This window comes from Octodon degus, unplaced genomic scaffold, assembly GCF_000260255.1.
Source record: "Octodon degus isolate 3935 unplaced genomic scaffold, OctDeg1.0 scaffold00093, whole genome shotgun sequence".
NCBI classification, from domain to species: domain Eukaryota; kingdom Metazoa; phylum Chordata; class Mammalia; order Rodentia; family Octodontidae; genus Octodon; species Octodon degus.
This window is the reverse complement of record NW_004524669.1, coordinates 3,765,640-3,783,405: the sequence shown is the minus strand read 5'-3', so window position 1 is coordinate 3,783,405 and position 17,766 is coordinate 3,765,640. Positions and strand designations below refer to the sequence as shown.

Below are 17,766 nucleotides of genomic sequence, written 5' to 3'. Positions count from 1 at the left end.
TCCTCTTCCCCAGATGGCTGAGTCAGAAATCTAATGGGCATCTTGGTTTCCTCCTCACCTCATTCCACAGCCACTTCAGCTGGCCAGACCTTTCAACCTGCCTCTAAGACATGCAGGAGCCCTGCCTTTTCGTCTGTCCTAGCCAACATTATCTCACACTGGAACTGCTCTGTTGTGCAGCTTCCAGTCTCCTGCTCTAAACACTCTCTGGACAGCTGCTGATGGGATTTTTACAAAACAAAACAAAACAAACAAACAAAAAGCCATCCTAATCAAGTCACGTCCCTTTCCTGGTACAACCCCACGGCAAGCTCTCCCAGCACCAGCAAGGCCCTGGCTGCTCTGCCCTGCCTCCGCTTCAGCCTCATCTCACTGACTTTTGCCTTACTTGGCACCCTTGAGCCACATGGCCTTAATATTTTACAGAACACATATTACTCTTTCCTACTTCAGGGCCAGACGTGGCCACTTTTCTCCTCTCTTCCGTCTTGGCATCTTCCACCACCCATGATATGGCTGGCTCCATTTTCTCTTACATAGTGCCATCTCTGATCCAACCAAAGAGAACCCTTTTATTCTTCATAGCTGCAAAGAATGATATATATCTCTTCTGCATCACTTATGACATTCTGTAATTATCATGTTTGTTTCCTCAACTAATTTTCTTAACTACACAGATATTATCTATCTTACCCCACTAGAATAAGCTCTTCCAGGACAGGAATGTGCATGCGTTCCATTTGGTGTACCGCTACACCCTGAACACTCAGCAGGATTCCTGGTATAAAGGCACTCAGCATTTGTCTTGTAAGTGAATGAGCAATTACCTTCAAGATAGCCGTCATGAAGACTGAGCAGCCCATCAGCACAAAGATCATAAGGCCTGTCACTCTCTGCTCCCGGATGCCCAAGAACTTGGGCTGCTCTCCAGGAGCAGAGCACTCAGATTCCAGCTTCAGACTGTTCACATGTGTGATGGACAGCACAGTGGCAGCCACAAACCACGGCAGGCCCATAACGGAGCAGACACCCAGCATGATGGCCACCATCAGCAGGTCCAGGTGGTAGCCACAGCCTTTCTGTGGAGAACAAGAGTAGCAGCTGTCACTATCAGTGGGCTAGCTAGAGGGCTGTATATAATAGCGAGCCAAGGGCCTCTGGCAAGTGCAAGAGGAAGAGCCCAGGGATGCCAGAGGAGTCTTGCAACCCTGCCTGGTTAGGAAGAAACAGAAAAGGAAAAGAGAAATCTTAGCCTGTCCTATGTGTTGATACCCATCCTCTGCCCAAGTGTCCCTGGTTTACCCTGAGTCTCACCCATTCAAAGATCTATTTTCCCTGGAAAAGTAAGTAAAGACCAACTCATGCCTTGATAATTCTAGTAGACACTTACACCTTAGATCCTTGCTGGATCTGAACGTTACCTAAACTAAATAAGTAAAGAACAGAGATGGAAGTCACACGGCACCTCATTAGTCCATGCACTAAAACCAACTCTAGCACCCGATGACCCTGCAGCTCAAAGTTCTATCCACAAAACCCTTATAGGTGACACTAAAGGGAGAATACCTGCACAAGGAGAATGCAGTTGCCCAAGCCCTGACCCGAGCCTCAGGACAACAACTTATACAGTTGTGGACTCAAGAGCATGTAGCAGATAAGGGCCATCAAGAACTCTACCCACCATCGTCCCTCAGAGGCTTACGAGAAGAATGGAAACCCAGATTCTTTCCCATCACACTACCATGCAATTTTATCTGCAAACCAATCTTTTGTTATTAGTGGGTCAAGAATGAAGACCCCTTATGAGCCCTTCTAAGGCTTTTTATCCAGGTTCCACAGTTCCTGGTGTACATGGGCTTATCCTAAAATAAAAAATGCGACAGGCTGCCATGGCGTTCTTCTTGGTCACAGCTTCTTATTACCTTGAGCTTATGTTCCTTCCTGTTAATGATGACTGCTGTAATCTGCTGGTCCATGAATATCAAGATAGTACAGAGAAGAGCTGGGATGATTGCAGCTATCACAGTCCACCAGGGGTTGGGGCCAATGGGATTGATAATCCAGCCCCGATCGTCCCTTGTTGGCTAGTGGGAAAAAATAAGACACTATTTGTGTGTTTGAATTAACTATAGTTATTAGGGCAAAACAGATCAAAGTGAATCAAACATAGACATTTTTTTAATTTTCATTGGAATGAGAATCCTTCTTTAAAAAGAAGAAAACAGAAAACAGACACAAAATACAGCAACCCCTTAGGAAATCTATGACCTTTTTCCAAATCCTCTTTGAAACAGTCAAACCTCAATTATTGACTTGGAATACTTACTAATCCTATATATCTTCCCACTTATTCTCCAAATCCCTCTGCACAAAGAAAGAAACTTATCTCAACATTAGTCCAAGTAAATATAATTAACAGCTAAATCTGTTCTAAGAAAAAAAAATCAATGGCTTCCAAAGACAAGTATAAATAACTTAGAGCCGTGATGCTGAGTCCTCTGCAGCACATGCAGCCTCTGACGTTCACTGGCCTCCTCTCTCCTCCTCTCCAGAAGCCACACACTGCGTCCACAGCACAGTAAAGGCAAGATGGAGTCAGCTGCATGAATTTCTTAGGCTTAGGCTGGATCGCTCCACAGGTCTTCTCCCATCAATAGTGCAACAGGAGGGCTGGGGAGATGGCTCAGTAAAGGGCCTGAGTTCGATCCCCGGTTCCGTAAAAAAAAAAAAGTGCAACAGGAACTAAACCAGAAGCTTGAGGAACACCCAACATTTCTATACTTGAACTTTTTGACCAACGAAGCCCTCCAGTGCTTCTAAAATACAATTGTTCACAAAGCTTGGGATAGCTAGGACAGACCCAAACTTTCCTAGAACCTCAGCTCGTATCCCCAGGGTACTGTGGGGAAGACGAGGTCACCATTTTGGGCAGGTGGAATTAGAGGACAAGAGGCCAGGGAGGGAGGTGCAGGGCAGAGCAGAGGCCAAGACGCAGAAACTGGTGATTTCCTGGGTTCTTATGCTCACGTTCATTTGCTCAACACTGACCAAATCAACAGAGTCCATCTATTTTGGTAAAAATGAAAAGGTATTTATTCAAAGCCAGCTCTGAGGAGATGGGAGGGGTCCACTGGTCTCAGACATCATCTCCCAGCATACAGGTCCCACTGCCAAGAGCTACGGCAAGGAACAGCATCACAAGCTAGAAAAGCACTTCAAGATAGACAGGTACCCTCCCTTGAGACCGCAGTGGCCCTGGCAGCCAGGCTGGATCCAGAGGAGTACCACGTGCAGGTGCGGTTCAGAAGGTGCTGGGCCAGCTGCCTGCAGTTGAAGCTCACCTTGTGGGTACAGCAGTGACAGGGGCTACACAGCCTGCAGCACGCACTGAGCTCATCCACTTCTCTCCCTCCTTGAGCCTCCACACCCACCCAGCTCCTGCCCTGCAGGAGAGTTCCTGGCTTGCTGGCAAGTGATACTCTGGGGTTGAGGGGCCCTGGGGCTGCACCCCACCCCTGCTCTGATCCCCCTGGGGCCTCCCTGAGTTCCCCACAGTCCTAGATGCCTTCCAGACACTCTGTCTCCACCATAACCTCCAGGTTTCAGAAGGGGGGCACCTTTGGGGACCAGGACACAGTGGGCCAGAAACTATACTGAGTTTATGGGGGGCCTGTGGCCTAGGACAGTGGGGCCTCATGCTGGGTCCTTCTACCTCAGGAACGTACCCTTTCCCAGACACTGCTTTAAATATTCCCAACTACTTATTTGGGTCTCACGGGACCATTTTTCATTTTAATTTGTAGGACTAATGATACTCATGGGGGAGATTTTTTTATGCAGTGCAGGCTGGACTATAAATCATGACCTCCCTGCCTTGGCCTCCCTCAGTTCTGTGATTATAGGTGTGCGACACCCTACCTAACTCCTTTTTTAAATTTTATTTTGATATTGGGTCTTGTTAAACTTTCTAAGTTGCCTGGGTTGCTTGAGCTTGCAATCCTTTTGCCTCACCCCTGAGGTGAGGTGCTGGGATTACAGGCCTGCACCACGATAGGCTCCTTTTCATTTTGAAAGAGGGCCTCACTAACCTGCCCAGGCTGGCCTTGAGTTTGGATTACTCTCCTCCTGACTCAGTCTCTGGAGTAACTAGGATTGCAGACATGTGCCACCTTGTCCCACTGCTTTCCTTATTTTTGCTTTCTGGAGTTAATGACTTTGTTTTTTTTACCTTTAATAAATCCTTATCATGAAAGTATTCTGTAACCTTTAGTTTTTTTTCCTGACATAAAAAGGATGTCATGTAGAACTGACTGTATGGTATGAGGTACGGAATCTCCCCCTCCATTGATTTCCAGTTCAGAAGCTCATAATTTACTCTGTCACAAATCAAAGGTTCATTTAAAAAAAAAAAAAAAGCCAGGGATATAAAAAAAGCTCAGAATTAACCCAAACTCAACAACAAAAAGCAAAATTTGTTATATCCAGATTATTTAGTTCTATATAAATTGTGATTTGCAAGTTCGAGGCTTTGTCATAATGCTACTAAGTCCTAATTTATTTAGAGCTTAGAGAACCTATGTTTCCTTAATAACAATGTTCTAAGTAGCAGCTAAGTTCTTAGAAAAGCACAAAACTTATTAAATGTTAGTGACATGATGGCCCCTAGTAAGAGCACAGCTGGCCCTCCATATTTGTGAGTTCAATATTTTTTTGATTTATCAGCTGCATATTGAATATATTTGGGGAAAAAACTGCATCGACACTGAACACATCGACTTTTTCCCTATCATTATTCCTAAACACTACAGCATAACAACCACTTACAGTCACATTGGGACCGGAGTACCCATATCCCTAAGGGCCTGGAACCATCTCTGCGAATATGAAGGGATGAAGGGGTGACCATCTCAGCTTTAGGTTGCATCCTGGAAGCTGATGGCCATGTGACTTACTAGGGAAGGGAAAATGCAAAGAGAAAGCATCCTCTTTGCTTCCTGAAAACGAAGCCAGCCATTAGCAACATTTTCTTAGACATTCCCTTCCTCATCTCTCTCCTTCCTCCCTGAGGCTTTCTTCCCAGATGACCCAGAAATTCAGTGACTCTGACTACCTCCCTACCCATCAGGGAACTTTTCCAAGGAGCACCTAATGCTCCTAAGTTACCTATTATTACATAAAATCCAATCCTCCTGCAGGGCTGACCTCAGCTAGGTATTAAGAGAGAAGGCTGATGATGCTTATTCATGCGGAGATGAGAACGGCAGATTTCCAGAGGTGCTGTAGCGGGGTGTTCGTTAACTCATAAATTGCTAACTGAAAGAATTTCTAACACATTTAGCAAAATTAAACATTTTTATACAATATGGAAAAAGATATTTTTAAGAGGACTTTTTCATAGAGAAAGACAAAGGGAAGCCACAGGCCAAAGAACTGGGCCAAAGGCAGGCAAAGGAACTGCCCTTTTCCTGTCTGCCTTCTCCTCAAACTCTCTCCCACCCCCTACCCTCTTGCTCTTCTGAAGTCACTGAGTGTGCCAGGTCTTCTCTCCTCTACCCAATGCAGATCTGCAAGTCTGAGCACAGCAAATCTATCTTCTGTTTCCTCTGCGCTGCCAAACTAAAATAGATTTGGATCTCATGTATTAGTTGTGCGCTGTATGTTTTTTTAAATACACTGTAAATTACAGATAATTATACAAGTAAACAACAGAGAGCACTGCAGAGCTCTCCTGGTTACTCTGGGAGGGGTCCCACTGGACTGGAGTCAGGGGCCCTCGTAGGTTCATTTCCTTCTACACAGGGAGATCCCCGAGAGGAGCGATCCGGGCCTTTACTGTTTCCATCCTTCCTGGAGCTGTTAAACAGTTGCTGCCCAGTAAAGGTATTGTTAACTGTTCCAGGGGCCCACATTTCCAAAGCGTCTGGTGTACATTTATGTAACTAAGCATATTCCATTATTTTAAATCTTAACTCTAAGTGGTATTCATGATAACTGGGTTGGGTTTTTTTCATTTATTAAACAACCTTCCTTTTTCTGTTTTTTAACTTTTCTGATCTGAACTCGGCCAGACCTAAACAGTTGACTTTTCTAAATAGCAAAGTATGAGAATCAAGTTTTATATTTATCTAACAATCGGTATGTGGAAAGGCCTTTGAAATCAACCTGGGATCAGAGTCTATGAAACTACACGAAGGCACCAAGCAACCCGAGATCCATTTACCTTGAACACACTGGGAACTTGCAGCTTTGGTGAGGGGACGCCAATCAAAAAATCAATAATCACCATGGTGAAGATAGTGAGGAAAACTGCGAAGTCACTCACCATGGAGCGGACCTGGCATCAGGAGATTCAAACAGTGTTTTGTTAAGTCACATACGGTAGAAAAGAAGTTAATATTGTAAAAAAAAAAAAAAAAGCTTTAACAGTTCTCAGGAAAATGCTTTCATTTTATAGTTAAACAAATAGAAGCCTATTTAAACAACAGAAATATATTAGCACACCCAAATTAATGCCCCTGAAGTGTAGTCATAATGAGGGAGAATAAACCCTTTGACAAACTCCCATGGGACCAAATCCAATCTGTAAGGAGTTCTATTTGAGGCCCTTTGGTTCAGGTTCTAGTTGTAGTTCTAGAAACTTGAGAGTAAGATTCTTTCGGATGGCCATGGTCCAAAATAGTGGGCAAGAACATCAGCGGTAGTATCAACTCCACTTGCCCTCACAGCGATTCTCCAGGTTCTAGGCCCTTCTAACCACCTTCACTGCTCCCACTCGGGGCAGTCACTATCAGCTCCTGCAGGGGCAAATGTAGCAGCCTCCTAATATTCTTCTGTCTTTGTCCTCCACAGTTTTCTTTAAACACAGCCACAGGAACAGTAATTAAAAATAACCTGGGTCATATCACACTTCTGTCAAAATCTTCAAATGACTCTGTTTCATGGAATTAAACACCCAAAACGCCCACTTGGCCTCTGAGGCCCACAGATGGCATCCTCCCCACTCCTTGCACAGCTCCTAAGGCTTTCCTGCTCACTCTGCTCCAGCCATACATCTCCTTGCTGCTCTTTAAAGGTGCCAGCCTCTCACACGTCAGGGTCTTCACACTCGCTCGCCCCCCTACCTGTAGTGCTTTTCCTCCGGTGACGTCTTGAATAGCTCACTAACCTCCACCAGCGTAAGGCATACACTGCCTTTCCCCCAGTATCTTCTCTGATGATCCTACTTAAAATTGGTTACTTGCTGCCACCCCAGGACTTCTTGGACTTCTCTCCTGCCTGCGTGCCTGCCTTCCTTTCTCTCTTCTCTCCCTCCCCCACCTCTCCCTTATTTCCATTTTGTTGTAGAGTTCCATCCAATTTAAGACCTGCTCTAAGAAAATATATTGCATTCTATCTTAGTGTAGCTTTAATAAAATAGTTTCTGCTTGGTGTAGTGGTGCACACCTGTACCCAGCACTTGGGAGGCTGAGGCAAGAGTATAGCTGTGACTTTGAGGCCAGCCTGGACTACAACAGTGAGTTCAAGGCCACCCTGGACTGCATAGTGAGACCTTGTCTAAAAAAAAAAAAAAAAAAAAAAAAAAAAAAAAGTAAGAAAAAAAAAAAAAAAAAAGAAAAGAAAAATTAAAATAAAAAAGGAATAAGAGAAAAATTATTACAACATGAAAACAGTTTCCATCAAATGACCGTGCCTACCTTAATAAGAGCTTCCAACACAGCCAGTGCAGAATGCATATTAATTAGGCATAAATAACATCGCCAGTAGCTTAACAAAACTTCACTTTGCCTTGTCACCTAAGGAATCTATCACCTTCTCCATGGTTTTGTTAGTTCTTCCCTGAGTGCTAAATAAATTCTCTGCAGACTCACCCCACCTGAAAGCCATCTTGGCGCTGCAGGGACACAGTGACTCTTCTTTCCCCCACACGCCTGTGATGCTGACTTAGCAGACTGGCATCCAACTACTTACCGGATGCACATGGCCTCCAATCAGCTCATGTGTTTCCCTCGCTCTATTTGACAGGTGGTGCTATCCTGTAAAAGTCTTTTGCATCTACCACAGCACTTACCTATTCCTGAGCAACTATTCAGTCCTCAGGAGCCCTCTGTTAACTATTTGTTCAAGTAGTAAACAAAGCTTCAGAACTTGCTGAATATGTATGCATCTTAATCATGCACAGGCTCATGAAGTGTAAGAATGGGTCTGACTCTGTGTATATATGAGTACATAGCAACTGACCCCCCACCCACGCATATACTTTGTTCTGAAAATATGCCTGATTGAAAGCTCGCTTTCAGAAAAACCACTTGCTCCTGAGTTGAGCTCCCTTTCAAAGCAAGGGCCCACATAGCTACTCTAATAAAGCCCTGACAAAACAGGGAGAAGCCTTGCTCATGGTACAGACAGTGCTATCCGCAAAAGGGAGAGGTTGTGGGGCCTCAGTGATGCAAACCATATCAGGGGCACCGTGCCTGCTGCCATCGATGTGGCTAGTGACTTCATAAGTGATTACAGAGCCATCTCTAGGAGGAGACCCGGACTTAGGGATCCCCTGAAGTAGCCAAGAAGCCATCCCAGCTTACCATGTTCACAGGCTAGCTCCAGCTGTTGCATGCTCAGTGTCCCCAAATTCTGGGAATGAAACTAATAACACTGTAGGAGTAAGACTTAACAGCTTTTGGAGAACACTGCTACCATCTTAAGCTTATCTGGCACTGTACTTTTAAGTCAAAAAGATGCTAAGAATCCCCATTCCACACCACAGATCTATGAAACAGGTGCCAGACACAAGAAGAGATTTCCTGTCGTAGCTTATCAGGGCATGCGGAGCTCTCCACACCACTGATCCGGTCCACAATCAGCACAGAGGGCGGCACTGGTTCTCACACCACAACCCAAACACAAAAGCGATGCACGAGTGTGCTACCTACTCTGGTTGGGAAATAGCGGCTCGTCTTAAATGTCTTTAAAGTGCTTGAGAGGATGAACGTAGTGAAGAACAGAATACAGGACCAGAAGAGAACATCGGGAGTGTAGGGTCCATGATGGCCACAAGCAGACCCTACAAATTCTCCATGCATCTCCTGGCATTTCTGGAAGAATAAACATTCTGCATGACATAAGGAGAAAAAACAGCTGCCACCTTGTGCGTCCACCACTCTTTGCTATCCCACAGGCACTGGGGAACACAGGCTGCCAGCCACACCCAGGGACCTCCATGCAGCTGGGGGGCTCTGGCTTCCAAGAAGGCTCCTACTATGGTCTTAAGACACTTTTAAGAATGAAACTAGAATTCTCCTGAGCTTCAAAGACTCTCCAAGGCCCTAGCAATTTATATTGTTTTTTATTATAGAGGATCTCCAAACTTGAGGTATTCTAAACCCTGCAAAGTCCAGACCTGCCTCCTGCCCTGCAGGTTTCACCCCCCCCCCCATAGCCTTAGCCCAGGGCCTCGGGCGGTGAGCACAAGGGAGAAGAGAGGGATGGCCTTCTTTTCCCCTCATGTACAAAAAAATTTTTGAAAGGGAAAAATAAAGTCAATAGGGTTAGTGTTTCTGGGGATTTTGGAGACAGAATCTCACTATGCAATAGTCCAGGTTGACCTTGACCTTATTATGTAGTCCAGGGTGGTCTCGAATTCTGGGTCCTTCTGCCTCAGTCTTCCAAGTACTGGGATTATAGTATGTGCCACCACACTTCGCTGGTTTTCTTTTTTAAGCTCTGTTCCAGAGCTGGTATTTAAAGGCCAGCCCTTTCCCAGCTAGATGTCCCTCCTAAACGTGGCTGCCACAATGCTAGTATATCTCACACCTCCCAAACTTACACTGACAGTGAGGTTAGCCCAATTCACTTCTGCTGTGACTATGTTGTGATCCTTCCAGTACTGCAGGGTGTGATTGTTCGGATTCTCCGGGACAGCACACCTGCAGCTGAGAGAAAAAGAAAAAAGATTCTTGAGAAAAGCAGCCAGATATTTAGACATATGTTTTTAGCCATAACTGGTCTGAAGGCTCTGCCAGTATCTTTAGTCTTCCCCTTTTGTGCATTTTACATCCGTGAGATGTGTCCTTTCAATTGAAGCCCATTTCCAGTTTTTACCATACTGTAATTTTTCAGTTAACCATTACTAAAGATGAGCTCAAGTCAGCATTAAGTCTTGGATATGTGCAGACCACCAAGCCTGGCACATATGTGCCCGGAATAAGCCCTGGTGGCTTCCTTGCTTGGTTTTCCTCTCTTAGGTTCTTGCTATAAAATACAATCTACAAGACATGGAGGTACTGATAACTCTATTCAGTTCTCAACAAGTTCCTCCAAGTTCACTTTTATACCCCCATCATTTAGAACTTTTTGTTCTAAAACATGCAGTTGCCTAGAATTATGACATAAGCTCTGACTCGATATTATCCTTGATAATATCCCACTACTTTGGCCATTTCCTGGCCACTCTTACTAAAGCCAGGCCTCCTCTCTCCCCAGCCTTGTCTTTCATTTAAACCAGACCAGACCACAGACATGGCTCATTTAAGAACCAAGCTCTGTTCCTGTGACTATGTTTAGTATATAGTCATGTATATTTAGTAATATACGTGTGTATATATATATGTTACATAGTATGCATATTACGATATTTAGAATGAAAATAAAAGAAAACTCCAACTGGATGACTTTGCTTTTATTTATACAACTCTTACATGCAATATGGTAATACATGACAGAACATGAAATTACAGAACTGTACTATAAAATAAAATCAGCAAAAATTACACTACTATATAGACAAGGTCTACTGTACCAAAACAAGACATTGAGGTGTTATAAATAAAATGTACAGAACTGTCCACACAGAAAACAGATGGATCGTAAGTTTAAGCAGTGAGTCCTAAGTCCACACCTCATAGTGAGCTTAAACTGTGAGTCTCAGAGACAAGTATCTACACCTGCCCCGTGGCCATCACTGTCTTCCAACTCCTGCATGCTTTGTGCCTAAGCTGGCTCCTGGTGTGGACAGTCATCTCTACCACATTTGTTTCATTTAAGAATTTAATAAACATGCCACCTATGACAGAATTAAAACTCAAAAAGATTTCAATAGGTCAGAATAACTAGAGGAAACCAAAAACATTAAAAATAATAGAGAAAGTTGCAAAATACTACATTTAATGTTTTTAAAAGTCAATTCCATGGGCTGGGGAGATAGCTCAGTAGAATAAGTGCTTGCCTGGTAAGTGTAGGGTCCTGAGTTCAATCCCCAGTACCACAAAAAATCAATTCCAGGGACTGGGGAGATAGCTCAGCAGTCTAAGTGCCTGCCTGGCAAGCGCAAGGACCCAAGTTCAATCCCTGATCCCAAGTACCATGTGCTGTGCTGGCCCTAGCACCCTGGCGCACCTGCTGGCCCCAGGCGTGGTAGTACACACCTGTAATCCCAGCACTGGGAAGCTGAGGCAAGAGGATCAGTATGAGTCTGAACTGCTCAGTGAGACCCCCGAATCCAATTAATTAATTAATTAAAAATAAAGGTCAATTCCATAGATATGCCAATACTCTAATTTGATTATTATACTCTATATTCCTGTATCAAAATGTTACACTGTATCCCATAAGCATATACAATTACTATCTGCTAATTAGAAATGAAAATGAATCATCTATAATAATCCCAGCCACTTGGCAGATGAGGCAGGATGATTAGCTGAGCTGGGGAGTTTGAGGTCAGTCTGAATAAAAGTGAAACTCTGACCCAAAAAGTTGTGGGGAGGGGCCACATGTGGCACGAAAAGTTATGGGGGCATGGTGGTACATGCCTCTAACTTGGGAGGCAGGAGGACCACTGAAAGTTCAAGGCCAACCAAGACTACATAGAGAATTCAAGACCAATCTGAACTACACAGTAAGAGCCTACCTTAAAAAGTCAAAATAAAAATCAATTTTAAATTTGAAGCTGCCAAGATGCTTTTCAGCGGGTAAATGGATACATGTAGGCAATGGAATACTAGTCTAAATACTAGAAGACTATGAAAAAGCTAGGTGTGGTGCACATGCCTGTAATCTCAGCACTCTGAAGGCTGAAGCAAGAGGCCTGCGAATTCTAAGCCAATCTGGGCAATTTAGTGACGTAGGAAGACACCATCTCAAATTAAAAAATTATGCACTTCACTACCACATCAGAACTGCAAAGCCAGGAGGGAAGGAACAGAGTAAAGGGCTAAATAATTGGAGACTATTCTAGAAAAAAAAAGATACATTGGCCATATTCCTTCAGATGGTTGAAAACACTGCCAGATGTTTGGGGTTATTTTCTAGTTAATCCAAACAATGTTGAATGCAAAAAAAAATAAATAAATAAATAAAATACCTAAATCTTTTTCTTTTCTCTCTCTCTCTCTTTTTTTTTTTTTTTTTGAGACAGGATCAGAGGAACTTGTGATTTTCCTGCTTCAGACTCCTAGAGCCCTGGGATTACAGGTGTGCACTACCACATGTGGCTGCAACACAGAATTCTGAGTAAAAATCAAGAAAGTAAGGATAGGGCCAGGGAGATGGCACAGTGGAATAAGCGCTTCCCCGGCAAGCGCAAGGGCCTGAGTTCAATTCCTGGTTCTGGAAAAAAAAAAAAAAAAAGGTAAGGATGTATCTAAATCATTGTGATACCATGGGAGAGACTCCTGATCTGAAGGGAATTATTCATCTATTTTACCTAATGGTTCCTAACAGTTATCTGTACACCTTCCGAGAAAAACAGGACTCTCTCCCTTAATAGTATAGCCTAGGGGCTCACAGGTCTTTGCAAGAGGTAGTTTTGTCAATAACAAACTCAAATCCCCACTGTTTGCAACAGGGTTTTGCTTCAATGCCTAGAAGCAAATGAAAGGTCTGGAAAGCATTTTTCAAGCCTCCACTGGGTTTCACTCTCAGTTCATCTTCGGTCATCACTTTTGATCATTCTCCTCTGGCAGCCCTCCAGGCCTCCTCATCACATCCGAGCACCTTCTCCCTGGAGGCCAAGAATCTTGGTAAGCACTGCCAGGCACACTGCATCAGTCATTAAATGTGGGCCCTTTGCTCCATTAAAAAAGAAAAAGAAGAAAAAGATAAGCAGAAATGTACTTACTAATAGAGGCTAAGATGGTCTAGCTGGCTGTGCATGTGGATGGGATAGGTCTCTGCCAGGTGAATCAGCTTTTCTATTGCTTCATAGATGAAAATAATACATATCAGGGAGGCAAATGCTTCTTCGGTGAAGCGGGTAATGTAGCAGACAAGGGAGCTGGCATCAGTTGCCACAAGGACAATACACAGGAAGGCGGTCCACAGTCCAATACAAGCTCGCAGGGAGAGGTATGAAAGGGTGTAGTCTCTGAAATGAGAACAAAGTTCATCAAAAAGCATGAAGGGGTGGTGCACAGAGACAGCCAAATCTGGTGGATTCATGTTTTCCATACCAGCTCTGCAATCTGGAGTATTCCTAATTCTGACTGCATTTCATCCCTAAATAATGCCCCAGGATAGTCAGGTTAGAGATCTGCTTCACTGGGAGTCAGGTGGGGTGGTGCACATCTGTGGTCCCAGCACTCATGAGTTGAAGCTCAGCCTGGACTATATAATGAGATGAAGGCCAGTCTGAACTACATAGTAAGACCCGTCAAATAAATAAATATGTTCTTCCCAAGTGTTATTTGCCTTAACAAATATAAAGTAGAGAAGGGATTATCTCATGCACGTCTCTGCCATTACTACCCAATGTAATGAAAAGTATGTTTGAACAGGAGGAAAAGGGGCCTGGCTCTAGTACCATGTGCTCCTTCTTCTACTATAAAATGGAAAGAAAAGATTTTATAGGAAAAGTAGGGAAGCCAAGGCATTCCTAAGATGCCATTACCCTCTAGCAACCAGAATATGAAAGAGGGCTGGAAGGCCAAATTAAAAATAGACTTGAAATAGAAATGGTGATAGAAAATAGCTAGGGAAAATATCTTGAACATTAAAACTCAAGACTTCAATAATGACTGAGGGACATTAGTCAAACGCTTTAAAAATGGGAGATCTGGTTTGGCATGCTGGCACATGCCTATGACCCCAGCATTAAAAGGCTAAAGCAGGAGACTCACAGTGGATTCAAGGCAAGCTTGGGTACATTGTGAGTTTAAGGCCAGCCTGAACTACATAGCAAGACCCTGTCTCAGGAAAAAAAAAAAAAAAAAAAAAGGCGGGGCATAGAGATGCATACCTATAAAACCCAGTGTTTAGGAGGCTGAGGCAGGAGGATTGCTGTGGGTTCATGGCCATCCTGGCCTACAAAGTGAGTTCAAGGCCAGCCTTAACTACATAATAAAACCCTGAGGAAAAAAAAATATAAAAAAGAAAAGAAAAGAAAAAGAGATCTGCTATTGTATTTATAGTGCTGCCTGGGGACCAGCCAATAGACTAAATGATGTTCTTCCTTCAAGTTTTTTACAATTTAGAATACTTGCTTGTTTGTGTACTTGCATGAGTCCCTGGCATTCAATTCTGGTAGTACAATCACCACATCCAGTTAGAGTTTTCAGGAAAACAAATGTCTTACTTGCAAAATTTGAACAAAATCTTCTCAAACACAAGAACTGGCCCAGTACTTCCCAGGATGGTGAGAGCCTGTCCCGCAAACAGAGAATAGGCAATCCCAGTCATGGAGGCTCCAAACAGGGATTCAATTGCACTCTGAGAAGGAAAAAAAAAAAAAACCAAGGAACCCAGGGCCCATCAGTAACAGGTACGGTTGACGTGTACACACTCCTCACTTAGCTCGCATGTGTGCCTTGATAGCCATCTGCTCATGTTTCGTCTTAGCAAGAGTGGTGTGTACGCCATCTGATGCTCTTGTACGCTGAAACCTCCTTAATAATTCAGGTGTAAAAATCCATTTGCATATGATTTCTCAACTAAATTCTGTTCTTCAGTGCCTCAATTCAGCATTTGAAAATAATACAAAAAGCACAGTGATGTTGTTCAAACTACAAGCTGCCATACAGAGTCACTTTAAATCTTATTTTCAAATTGCACCAATATATTCTTATCTTTTCCTTTCTTGGGGCAATAAGCAATTCAACTTGATATCTAGCATTGAAAGTGACCTTTGAAGGGAGAAAAGAGTTTTCTGTTTTAAAGGGAAAAGCATGCTGTTCTTTCGTAGGAAGTCAGAAGACCATGTAAGAGAAAGAACCCGACCTCCAAGCTCTATGCCACGTAATTTCCCACCAACGCACTTAGCTTCCATGGCACTATCTTAATTTCTTTTGGGAACTACTTAAGTGGTTGCAAGCTCTTACTATGCGTCCCTCAGTGGCTTCTCCAAGCAACCCTCCAAAGGTGATGACAGGTGACATGCAGGCACAGTACAGGAACAGGAAAGAGGCCAGACACTGTAAGCTGAGTGCATCTCGGTAGTCGCTCCAGTACCAAGGGGCCTTCCGCTTGATGTCCAGCACCAATCCTCCAAAAAGTCTGGGAAAACACAATAGATAGGCCTCTAGTGCAGTCCCTCATCCACAAAAGCACATGACCTTTTCCAATGAGAAACCTTTTCCAATGTGTTCTGTAGTATTTTGGCTTCAACTTGACCCCAAATATGGAAGATCTCTTGCAGGTCAGCATAGATTCTGTTTGCATTCAAGAGCATGACTTACAGTGCATGTGAATGACTTATCCTGAGAATAAAAAGAATTTGGCTATGCATATCACCCATTTTTTAAAAATTCAAAAAATTAAAGTACTAGTCTGAAATTTCAAATTCTGAGCTATTTGGAGAAAAGATGTAACAGCAACTTGAAGTATTAAAATTGTTAGCTTTATTAAATACTTTCCAGATAAAAAGCCCTTATCACATACCCTTTTTTACTCTGAACAACCATCTACTTTGCTATTAGGAAATTAGTGTAATAGTTCATGCATGCAATTGACAAGTGGTAGCAGATGTATGGTGCCGGGACTCCAGGTGCTGCAGTCGGACAGTAAAGCACACACGACCCTCCTCTCCAAGACCAGCAGTGCAGTGCAGGAGACAGGCAGTGCTGTGAGGGTGCTTTGGGGTCCCAGAGCAGCAAGGACCATTTAGCAGGGAAGGACTCAAAGGATAGACCTGGAGAGAGCCAGATGACATAGGAGGCTGGCACGGGTGACAGCTACGAGGGGAGAGCGCACGCTGTGGTCGGGGTGCCAGAACAGGTACCACTGGATGACACCGTGTGAGGACAAATACCAACAGACAAGGCTGGATAGAGGAGCTGATTCACAAAGGACCTTGAAAATGGTAAAAGAAGCTGGGTGTGGCTACATAGGCCTGTAATCCCAGCACCTGGGAGGTTAAGGCAGGAGGATCCTTGTGAGTTCAAGAACAACCTGGGCTACAAAGTGAGCTCAAGGTCAGTGTGAGCTACATAGCGAGATCCTGTCTCAAAGAAAGAAAGGAAGGAAGGAAGGAAGGAAGGAAGGAAGGAAGGAAGGAAGGAAGGAAATGATAAAAGGCTAGACCCTTATGAACAGCATGCCAAGTTACTAAAGGACTGTAAATAGCAAAGCAACATAATCATGCACACATTCTGACAGGATCAACCTGGCAGTGTGATGAGAGGCACACAACCAGGGATGAGGAATGAGGGGAGATTCAAATGCCTGTCAGGAGGTAGAAACAAGAGGACTTTTGGGTGATGTTCAGAGCCTTCTCACCTTCCATGGAAGACAGAAATGAAGAGTCAGACCTCCCATGCCTAAGAGGAGCAGTGCTTCCAGATTGAACTTTTTCTTTTTTCTTTTTTTTTTTTCTCCATGTTTCTGTATTTTCTTTTTTTTTCCATAATTTTATTGAGAAACAAATAGCAATGAGACAGTTTCAAACCAAACTGGTGGGACAGTTTCAATAATTAACACATTGCATACTCTCTTCCTAGTGGTTAATTGCTGTACAAGATGCGGACTCGTATCCTATTTACAAACACCATTAGAACAAATCCCACTATTCATTAAGAGAATGTAACTATATATCTATCCTAACCACTTTGAATACACAGATACAAAATGAACATTCATCTGTATCCCCTTTTTTTGTTAAGTTCCATCATTTAAATATTATAGGTGTGTAAACTCAGCAAAATATTCTAAGAGTTCAGAGGTCCATAATAGTATTGGGTCTTCCGTTTCACTGGCAATGTCAGAAATTGTTGACCTGAGTCCCCTACAGCTCAACATAACAGCATGGCTTTACTTCTTATACTTTGTTTTTATACTTTTCTGCTGGATGGTTAAGACCAAGGTAAAGCAGGACCTATGAAACAAGAGTTGTAGCTTTTGGATCTGATAAGTTCAGTGAAATCCCCTCAGGATTTTTCCTGAGGTCCTATACCTCAGATTGTAGAACCTTTGTCAGTGTCAGCCATGTGGATGAGTCACGGCCATTGCTTGGCCAATGTGCTCTCTGTGAGAGCCTAAGAGAATGTTTTCTCTCCATGTGACTCTCCTTAGGCACACTCTACATCATCGATCACTTTCCTCTTTGGCCCCATAATCTCCTTGATCAGAAAATTTGGGACACTACCAAGTTACATGACATTACAGTACAAGTTCTCATATGTCCTGAGTCTTAAATGACCTTGGAAGGGTAGGGCCAAAATGTTGGCTTTCCTGCAGCCCTCCTTTTTCTCTAATTTGGTCTGCAAACTTAGGTTGTTAACCATCCAGAAGACAAGCTTATTGTTATTACCATACAACCTAGGCTGTTAAGCTTAACCTCAC

At 43.5% G+C, this 17,766-nt stretch overlaps 1 protein-coding gene across 1 annotated transcript in view; it reads right to left on the bottom strand.

Annotated features, from left to right (window-relative positions):
• Positions 1-17,766, bottom strand: part of Slc4a8 (solute carrier family 4 member 8) — a 92,509-nt gene that overhangs the window by 18,517 nt on the left and 56,226 nt on the right. Inside the window, exons 12-19 of the mRNA XM_004637832.2 lie at positions 15,309-15,483; positions 14,567-14,700; positions 13,115-13,360; positions 9,824-9,929; positions 8,931-9,092; positions 6,221-6,334; positions 1,923-2,084; positions 828-1,079 (exon numbers count right to left, since the gene is read on the bottom strand). Coding sequence (XP_004637889.1) covers positions 828-1,079; positions 1,923-2,084; positions 6,221-6,334; positions 8,931-9,092; positions 9,824-9,929; positions 13,115-13,360; positions 14,567-14,700; positions 15,309-15,483 — 1,351 coding nt within the window. The remainder of the gene's footprint in view (positions 1-827; positions 1,080-1,922; positions 2,085-6,220; positions 6,335-8,930; positions 9,093-9,823; positions 9,930-13,114; positions 13,361-14,566; positions 14,701-15,308; positions 15,484-17,766) is intronic.